The 10,545-nt window shown below is 42.3% G+C and overlaps 1 protein-coding gene and 1 pseudogene across 1 annotated transcript; both read right to left on the reverse strand.

The window, feature by feature from the left end:
- Positions 1-2,502: 2,502 nt before the first annotated feature.
- Positions 2,503-6,021, reverse strand: LOC121928958 (annotated as a pseudogene).
- Positions 6,022-8,133: 2,112 nt separating this feature from the next.
- LOC121928959 (plexin-A2-like) lies at positions 8,134-9,429 on the reverse strand. The gene has a single exon (XM_042464288.1). It carries the CDS (start codon positions 9,343-9,345, stop codon positions 8,134-8,136), a length of 1,212 nt encoding a protein of 403 aa, XP_042320222.1. The 5' UTR covers positions 9,346-9,429.
- Between the last annotated feature and the right edge of the window lie 1,116 nt (positions 9,430-10,545).

The following is a 10,545-nucleotide window of genomic DNA, read 5'->3' on the forward strand; positions in this document are numbered from 1 at the left end:
TTTTTTTGCCCTAAGTGCAGTACTTTAGCACTCTTGGAAGAAGCAGATTTTCTAGATCCAATTCAAACTGGATATAGGGCAGGCTACAGAGTTGAGATGGCCTTGGTCGCCTTAGTCAATGATCTCTGTCTGGGCACTGACAGGGGAATTGTGACCCTGCTGGTGCTCTTGGACCTCTCAGTGGCCTTCAATACCATTGACCATGGTGTCCATCTGGAAACCCTGAGTGAGTTGGGAATCGGAGGATCTGCTTTGCAGCGGTTCCGATCGTACCTCTCAGGAAGATTCCAGATGGTGTCGCTTAGGGACAGTTATTCGGCCAAGAGGGAGTTCAGATTGGGTGTCCCCCAAGGCACGATTCTGTCCTCAATACCATTCAACATTTACATGAAGCTGCTGGCTGAGATCATCCGGAGACATGGGGTGGGGTGTTATCAGTACGTTGATGACACCCAAATATATTTCTCTATGTCTCAGACTGATGCAGTGACTAAGAATAGCATCTCTCCTCTGAATGCCTGTCTTAATGCAGACTGGATGAGGGAAAATAAACTCAAGTTGAATCCAGGTAAGACAGTGGTACTTGTAATAGGGACTCCCAATTCTGGAATGGAGTTATGCCAGCCAGTTCTGGATGGGGTCACACCTCCCCTGAAGGACTCTGTTCACAGTCTGGGGGTGCTCCTAGACTCGTCTCGCCATCTGATGGCTCAGATGGATGTGATGGTCAGGTGCACTTGTTATCAGCTTTGGCTGATACACCAGCTGCGCCCCTTTCTGGAGTGGGAAGACCTTGAAATACTGGTATACGCACTGGTAACCTCTCGGCTCAACTTCTGTAACACGCTCTACATGGGGCTACCTTTGTGTAAAGTTCGGAAACTTCAATTGGTACAGAATATGGCAGCCAGGCTGGTTACTGGCAAACCTAGATCTGACCCATATCACTCCTGTTTTATGATCCCTTCACTGGCTGCCTATTAGTTTCTGGGCAAGATACGAAGTGTTTTCTGCAGAAAACAAGTCTTCATTTTGTACACCTACAAAAATGTCTGGTTTACATGTAGGTAGAAGAACATTATCTTGTGAGCTGATTTGGGTCCCTTTTGGGAGAAAAATAGCATAAAAATGAAATAAAGTAACATAATAAATTTCTTGGATGCTAGGGCCTGTGGGAGCCAAGTTTCATCCATGCACAACTCTTGCTCTCCCATCAAAATAAGAATTTTCTTTTACAAAGAACGGAGTTTGGTACATGTAGCCCAGCACTCTGTATTCTGATTGGCAGCATCCTTCCAAGGCTATATCCTTTCTTCTACCTGGGCTTCTTCAGCTGGAGATGTTTGGTAATGAATATGGTAACCTTCTACATGACCTATACTGCTTTCATACAGAAAGGGCACATGAAAAGAAATACTGAAAAAGGCTAAGATGTTGCCTTCTCTCAATGCACTCATTCATTCTCTTCCTTGCCAGGCAGCTTACTCTCTCTCCCTATTACCTTTTCCCATCCCTGCTCAACCTTTGGTTCTCCCAGTACTTGTGGACAATGTTCAACATCAGTTTGGCATTTCCCCCTCATTCGTCAGACCCAAAGAACTGAAAATTCAGAAAATGAATGAAACACCTCATCAGTACCAGCACAATTACAAAAGATCACAAATCCCTTTCAGGTGTGGAAAAATATTCTTTTCATCTAATAGATAAAGTATCCACATTGGTAATTATTGAGTTAGTGCAAGTCTAGAAAATCAGTATGCAGAAGAAAAGTGTAACAGCTTTGAGACTAACTGAAAGAAAGAAGCTGGTAGCATGAGTTTTCCTGTACTTGAACCCACTTCCTCAGATGCATGAGGTGTATTAGAGAGTCCAGAGGCAGACCAAAATAAGCTGGTTGTTTTTGAGGATCATTTTAAATTCAAAACCTTGTGGGCATGGAGATGAGGTGACAAGTTCAACTTTAGATCTGTCTCTGAGCTCTCCAGTCCACCTCATGCATCTGAGGAAGTAAGCTGAAGTCTACCAAAGCCCATGCTACCAGCATCTTTCTTTTAGATAATCTCAAAGGTGCTACAAGATCGTTTTGCATACGGAGATCCTTAAGTGTGCTTTCAAGTTACCTGCTGATTTATAGTGAGCCCATGAATTTCATAGGGTTTCCTTAGGCAAGGAAATCTCAGATGAGTTGGCCGGTTCTTTCCTCTGAAATATAGCCTACAGCATCCCCTGGAAAAACTTCAGAAAGGTTTTCCTGCCACAACACAGACAAGACTGACATACTTTGTTCAAAAGCCATGTAACCTTATTGTAAACAGTTTCCCAGGGCTCCTCTTACTTACACTCTGCATTGCATTGAACGCAGTAGTGACACTTGCATGCTCTCTAGTTCCACTGCCCCTTTTCTTTTCTGACTGCTATCTGAAGCTCATTTTGACTAGGAATGGCTCAACCCCTACTCTTTGCTGTCACAGCAGGGCAGTCCTTGATTGGCTCTGTCATGAACTAGCTGTAGCTTCTTTTCAATGTAAGCTTGTATCCTTTTCTTTTTCTTATTTTTTGATCTGTCATCTTCCCTAGCAGCCAGTTGAGTTTCAGGTTGCCCTCACCCTGGTAGCAAGATTGTAGGCGATCCTTAATTTGGGCATTGATAGCACGGAATGGGAAACATGCACAGAGCTGAGTCATCAGGTGGCTGATGATACTGCTTTTGCCCCTTGGAGAAAATGGCAAAAAGGACATCATCCTGGACTGTAATTTGAGGGATCGAGCCATACCTCTCCTGGTTTGGAAAGATGGCTGCCTGGAGGAGTCGATTTCCACATCACCTTTGACCATCCAAAAGGCAGGAACATAGGAGTGAAACTTGGGGTCATCCTTGCACAGACGCACAATTCGGGATGTGTAGAATAGGTCACTGGCTGCATTGATAGATACTCCTCGGTGTCTCTGGCTGAACAGTCAGAAAGTACACAAAATTGCCACTGCAATCCATGATATAAAAGATATCAAGTGAGAGAGACCAAGGCCGTGTGTTGAAGGGATTTTGATGAGGGATGAAACAAAGTCGCTGTGGAGTTCATAATCCACATGGCTGGACTCTGGATCAGTGCAGTTTCCTGCTGGAGAGATGGGGAAGTAACCTGCTTGCCATCCCTGCAGTACCTATGAAAGCTTTCCATCTTCCCCCTCAGATCGAACTAAACTCCCTACATAGTGCCAGTCTTGTTAACATGGAAAGATAATGCTCCTTCTTTGTGAAGGTTCCACAGGATGAAGAGGTCATCAATCTCAGCAGCTTGCAGACTCCTTGTAAAGGCTGCCACATGCCAACAGCCTATTTTCGGAGTAATCAATAATCCGCAGCTGTTGACGTTGTTAGTTAGGTCAAGATCTCAGTACAGGGTTGAACAATGAGGGTGGATAACAAGACTTGTTGTCTTCTCAGGTCCTGTCTTGTGACTACTAATATGGTCAAGTTTCCAGACAGTTTATAAACCCGATGATGGCTCCCACATAGACTGCTCCCGTGGCCTGTGGACAGTCAGTGGTTGAAAGTCCAGTCGCGTTCTCAGAGTGGAGGTATATAAATGGGAGTGCTGGTAGCATTCTGTGAAAAGAAACAAAAGAGAAGCACCAAGCCACTGGCCAGCCATCGGGTCCCATATCCGAGGCCAGAACTTTCTCTGTTCCATCCTGTGGCAGAGTGTGAAGAGGAAAGGGAGTGTGAACCTCAGAACTCCCTGTGTGTATCTCCCACTGCAGCACTGTTCCTCACATGGTTCTACAGACTAAAATGAAACAAAACAAAAATATATGAAAAAAACAGATGCAAAGATCAAACATCAGACCTAAAATGTCCTGTAAAACAGAGACAGTGAAGCAGGCTTTTTCATTAAAGATCTTTGAAATAAAATGAAGACACTTTGAATCCCTGAGCCAGGTTTCCATTTGGGTAAACCAGGCAGGCTTTAGCACTCTGTTCCGCCTCTGTGCATTAATTGTTACACAATTAAATGCTCATAATATGCTCTGAGTCATGAGTTCATCATCTGCAGGAGAGAATAATCAATCTCAGCCCCAAAGACAAGTATGTTTTGCAGGCAGTTCCCTACCCAGTCATCAGATCTAAAAAACCAGGGGAGTGGTGGTGTTTTTTTGTTCTTTTTGTAAGGTTAGTAAAAGGTTTCTTCTGTCCACAAAATCCACCAAAGATTACAATTTATTAAGGGGAAAGATATATCCGGCAGCAGTAGCTTATGTGTCTGCCACATCTCCTGTTTGTTTTCTACATACCTCAGATACATTGCTTCTTGGTGCCTTAGGCTATGCCTGTACTCTCTGTAACTGGAAGTCCATTGACTGTTTGCTTGATGCCAATGGGATGCCTAATGTGCTCAGGTAGCAGTGAGATAAGCAACACTCATTCATTAATCCGATCCATTCCTGTATTCCTTGTACTTATGTATTATCCTACTTGTGATTATGTATTTTCCCTGGATAATGATTAACCATCCATTATGAAGCCTTGCCCTCCCTCCAGTCCATCTGCCTTGGTCCAGGCCTCGGAGGTTGAGGGAACTGCTGGACCTCTTACCCTTTCTCGTCACCACTCCCTTCTCCTTTTGTATCATGTCTTTTTTAGATTGTAAGCCTGAGGGCAGGGAACCGTCTAACTAAAAAGATTGCATGTACAGCGCTGTGTAAATTTACAGCGCTTCATAAATAAAGGTTAATAATAATAATAATAATAATAATAACAACTATAAAGGAATCTTGAACCCCCCCATCTCACCCTGCTAAAGACAAGAATCCTGACACATTTAAAATACCATGAAATTATTGCAATGAGTTGGAAAAATTCTTTCTGGATTAAAACCTCCCAGAATATTGCAAAGTAACATTTCCAAGTTATGACAGAATATAGATCATAGAGTTTCAAGGGCCATCCAGTCTAACCCCTCCTGCCATGCAGGAACTCACAATCAAAGCATCCCTGACAGTGGCCATCCAGCTTCTATTTAAAGACCTCCAAGGAAGGAGACTCTATCACCCTCTGAGGAGTGTATTCTACGTTGAACAGCCCTTACTGTCAGAAGTTCCTCCTAATGTTGGGTGATCTATTTTCCTGTAGCTTGCATCCATTGTTGTGAGTCTGTTCTCTGGAGCAGCAGAAAACAGATTGCACCATCCTCAACATGACATCCCTTCAATATTTAAACAAGGCTAACATCTCACTCTAACCTTCTCTTCTCCAGGCTAAACATCCCCAGCTCCCTAAGTCTCTCCTCAAAAGGCATGGCTTCTAGACCCTTCACAATTTTAGTTGCCCTCCTCTGTCCACACTGCCGTTTCTCAACATCCTTTTTGAATTGTGGTGCCCAGATTGGACACAGTATTCTAGGTGAGGCCTGACCAAGGCAGAATAGGTGACACTATTACTTCCCTTGAACTAGACACTATACTTTTATTGATGTAGCCTAAAACTGCATTGGCTTTTAGTTGCTGCATCACACTGTTGACTCATGTTCACTTGTGGTCTAGTAGGACTCCTGATCCCTTTCACATGTAGCTCATTAAGCCAGATGTCCCCATCCTATATCTATGTATTCATTTTTTTGCCCTAAGTGCAGTACTTAGGCACTCTTGGGAAAAGCAGATTTTCTCGATCCAATTCAAACTGGATATATAAATAAAGTTTTTATTATTTTATTTATTATTTATTAATTGGTAATCTTGATACCAAGCTAATAGTCAGGAAACAGGGTCTTCCCATACAAAAACATGAACTCCCCTAATATCTCAGTAGAACTGTCTCAGTGCCCCATCAATTTTTCTTTTGTGGTTTTCAGTAAAAAAAACCCTCTATATTCCCTGCCATTTAGAAGATGAGGAGATTTCAAGTGAATACCGTGAAAGTATAGGCTACAGGGCTTTGTTGTGGAAACCTGCATAAAATTACAGAAAGCCAATAATTTGATGGATCCCATATCTGAATTTCCTACCATCTGTTTTGATTACCATAAAACCGAATCCTGTCTATGTTACTTAAAAGCTAGTCCCACTGAGACCAGTAACTTTGATTCTCTTGTAAATGTATGTAAGAAAGAAATATGAGAATGATATTCTGAAACTGTGATATGGAAGGGATATGAAATCTGTGTGTGTGTGTGTGAGAGAGAGAGAGAGAGAGAGTCTGTGGGTACATGCATTCTTTAGAGATACTATGTGGGCTAGATATAGTAGATTTCAAATTCAAATTGCTAAATTGTTTAAATATCCCCTACTATTTACTGAAGTGTATATAGACCTCTGCAGGATGCCATTCAAGGTCTTTCTGAGGAAAAAAAATAAGGGTGCATTTCACCATCACTTCATTTTAAAACAAACCACTCCCATCCCTTGATTTGTTTCCATAATTTAACAGACCAATGAAGCCAGCCATGCACAGAAATACTTCCTAAGCCATTTTTGGAAACTGAGATTAACTTTCTACCATCCTGGCTAGATTGATGTAGACTTTCCTGCTTCAGATCTAATTTTCTTTCTACTCTTCCTCTGCAGACAAGCTGGCAGAGACATGGTGATTGAAATCAGCTACATCATTGTTCCTACTTGTTTGGTTGTGTGTGTGTGTGTGTGTGCGCACGCGCACACACACACACACACACATCTGATTCAACTCTTATTAGCATGGGATCAGGAATGACCGGGGGAAGTGCAGGTGTCTGCATTCCGAAAGGAGAAAGGAAATGGTGGCTTCCTCCTTGGAACTGTTCCCACCTTTCAGGGAAATGGCTATCTCCCTCCTGCATAACAGTCTGAGTGCAAGAGAACAGCTAACATTTCACAGTCTCAGAGAGCTTTCCCACAGGGATCCAAGGTCATGTCAACTGAATATACAGTGACAAAAATGGTTCTCTATCCCACCAAAATATTCAAGTTAGCCCATGCAGCATCTTTTCTTCTTTGGCTTCTTGTAGACATTAATACCCCAAATCAAGGCCCCAGCTCTGGATTTTTGAGCAACCATGGATTAGTAACTTCCTGTCAATCCACGCTTTCCTTTTGTTCCATCTGGCAATCAGTGTGAGAGAATAAATGATAACATCCTCCCTCTGTAAGCACTCAGGGTGCATTCAGAAATAAAATGCCTGAACAACAAGTGACTTGTTATTGTTGTCTAATGTGACTTGGCCCAAGCAAACAACATGAGTTTGCAAATTAAGTAGCAGACAGACTAAGGATTCTAAGTTCATAAAACATGAGAAGAACCTACTGGACCAAAGACTGATCAGTTCAAGTTTCCTGCAGTGGCAAGCCAGATACCTAAAGGAAACTCACAAGCAGGACATGAGAGTTATAGCTCTGTTAAGAGTTACTGACCACTACAGTGCAATAATGTGCACCTCTAATAGCCACACCACATTTTCATTTCTTTACTATTGCCATGAAGCTACAGATCAAATTGATTTCATTGTAGGGATCTTTTACATTGAAAAAAGTGGGGTGACTTCTTAGTCAATGTCATTGGGGGCAGGAAAATTCAACTAATTTAGTCATTATCGTTGACTATTGCTCACAGAAACCGTCCTGCTCAAAGATAATGCTTTTTAGTACCAGATTACAAAAAGCGATGGAATCCTTCAAATCATCTACCTCTGTTCCAATAATATAAAACAGAAAAAGTCTGGGCCATTAAAAACAACAACATCAACTTTCCATCAAGATTGCATTTCTCAGTTTAATACTGAAAAAATAAAGACAGAAATAGCTTGGTACCACTTCTACTTTACACAGCACTTATATAAATGGGACTTGTTTTGAAAACATTTCCTATAAATAATTATTCCTCACTGAGGCTGATGTATGTGGTGGTGTTTTTATTTTCCACATTATGAGAAAACAGAACTAGCTCAAGGTCACAAACCTGTAGCTGACAGAAAAGTCAACGCTCCTTCTTCAAAATAAATACTGAGCCCTATCTATTAGAAAATAACAAGCTGTTCAAGGGATGTGCTCTAGATTGTTTGAGCCAATGCCAACAAAGAAGCTCATAGGTCTTAGAATTTCTGTTACTGTTCCTATGATGCTACAACTAGGATATGCCCAATATCTTCCTCCAAATAAAACTAGTTAATATGTGGTGAATATTCTTACCGCCTTGGTACATTGAACATCTTTCCCTAGCAGCCAGTTGAGTTCCAGGTTGCCCTCACCCTGGTAGCAAGATTGTAGGCGATCCTTAATTTGGGCATTGATAGCACGGATGGGAAACATGCACAGAGCTGAGTCATCAGGTGGCTGATGATACTGCTTTTGCCCCTTGGAGAAAATGGCAAAAAGGACATCATCCTGGACTGTAATATTGAGGGATCGAGCCAATACCTCTCCTGGTTTGGAAAGATAGGCTGCCTGGAGGAGTCGATATTCCACATCACCTTTGACACATCCAAAAGGCAGAGAAACATAGGAGTGAAACTTGGGGTCATCCTTGCACAGACGCACAATTCGGGATGTGTAGAATAGGTCACTGGCTGCATTGATAGATACTCCCTCAGGTGTCTCTGGCTGAACAGTCAGAAAGTACACAAAATTGCCACTGGCAAATCCATAGATATAAAAGATATCAAAGTGAGAGACCAAGGCCAGTGTGTCTGAAGGGATTTTGATGAGGGATGAAACAAAGTCGCTGTGGAGTTCATAATCCAACATGGCTGATGACTCTGGATCACGTGGCAGTTTCCTGCTGGAGAGAGTGGGGAAGTAATCCTGCTTGCCATCCACTGCAGTACCTATGAAAAGCTTTCCATCTTCCCCCTCAGATCGAACTATAACTCCATACATAGTGCCAGTCTTGTTAACACTGGAAAGATAATGCTCCTTCTTATGTGAAGGTTCCACTAGGATGAAGAGGTCATCCAATCTCAGCAGCTTGCAGACTCCTTGGTAAAGGCTGCCACATGCCAACAGCCTATTTTCGGAGTAATCAATAATCAGCAGCTTGTTGACGTTGTTAGTTAGAGTCAAGATCTCAGTACAGGGTTGAACAATGAGCGGTGGATAACAAGACTTGTTGTCTTCCTCAGGTCCTGTCTTGTGAGCTACTAATATGGTCAAGTTTCCAGACAGTTTATAAACCCGATTGATGGCTCCCACATAGACTGCTCCAGTGGCCTGATGGACAGTCAAGTGGTTGAAAGTCCAGTCGCGGTTCTCAGAGTGGAAGGTATTATAAATGGGAGTGCTGGTAGCATTCTGTGAAAAGAAAACCAAAAGAAGAAGCACCAAGGCCACTGGCCAGCCATCGGAGTCCCATATCCGAGGCCAGAACTTTCTCTGTTCCATCCTGTGGTAGAGTGTGAAGAGGAAAGGGAGTGTGAACCTCAGAACTCCCTGTGTGTATCTCCCACTGCAGCACTGTTCCTCACATGGTTCTACAGACATAAAATGTAAAACAAAACAAAAATATATATGAAAAAAACAGATGCAAAGATCAAACAATCAGACCTAAAATGTCCTGTAAACAGAGACAAGTGAAGCAGGCTTTTTCATTAAAGAATCTTTGAAATAAAATGAAGACACTTCTGAATCCCTGAGCCAGGTTTCCATTTGGGTAAACCAGGCAGGCTTTAGCACTCTGTTCCGCCTCTGTGCATTAATTGTTACACAATTTAAATGCTCATAATATGCTCTGAGTCATGAGTTCATTCATCTGCAGGAGAGAATAATCAATCTCAGCCCCAAAGACAAGTATGTTTTGCAGGCAGTTCACCTACCCAGTCATCAGATCTAACAACCCAGGCAGGAGTGGTGGTGTTTTTCTATGTTCTTCTGTAAGGTTAGTAAAAAGGTTTCTTTCTGTCCACAAAATCCACAAAGATTACAATTTAATTAAGGGGAAAGATATATCCGGCAGCAGTAGCTTATGTGTCTGCAACATCTCCTGTTTTGTTTCTACATACCTCAGATACATTGCCTTCTTGGTGCCTTAGGCTATGCCTGTACTCTCTGTAACTGGCAAGTCCATTGACTGTTTGCTTGATGCCAATGGGATGCATACTGTGCCTCAGGTAGCAGGTGAGATAAGCAACACTCATTCATTAATCTGAAACTATAAAGGGAATCTTGAACCACCACATCTCACCCTGCTAAAGACAAAGAATCCTGACACATTTAAAATACCATGAAATTATTGCAATGAGAGCTTGGAAAAATTCTTTCTGGATTAAAACCTCCCAGAATATTGCAAAGTAACATTTCCAAGTTATGACAGAATCATAGAATCATAGAGTTTCAAGGGCCATCCAGTCTAACCCCTCCTGCCATGCAGGAACTCACAATCAAAGCATCCCTGACAGATGGCCATCCAGCTTCTATTTAAAGACCTCCAAGGAAGGAGACTCTATCACCCTCCGAGGAGTGTATTCTACTGTTGAACAGCCCTTACTGTCAGGAAGTTCCTCCTAATGTTGAGGTGGAATCTATTTTCCTGTAGCTTGCATCCATTGTTGTGAGTCCTGTTCTCTGGAGCAGCAGAAAACAAGA

This window comes from Sceloporus undulatus, chromosome 4, assembly GCF_019175285.1.
Source record: "Sceloporus undulatus isolate JIND9_A2432 ecotype Alabama chromosome 4, SceUnd_v1.1, whole genome shotgun sequence".
In the NCBI taxonomy this organism is placed as follows: Eukaryota; Metazoa; Chordata; class Lepidosauria; order Squamata; family Phrynosomatidae; genus Sceloporus; species Sceloporus undulatus.

Bases quoted from the DNA above. Each gene is read 5' to 3' on its own strand.
- LOC121928959 (XM_042464288.1), bottom strand. From the start codon at position 9,345: ATGGAACAGAGAAAGTTCTGGCCTCGGATATGGGACTCCGATGGCTGG.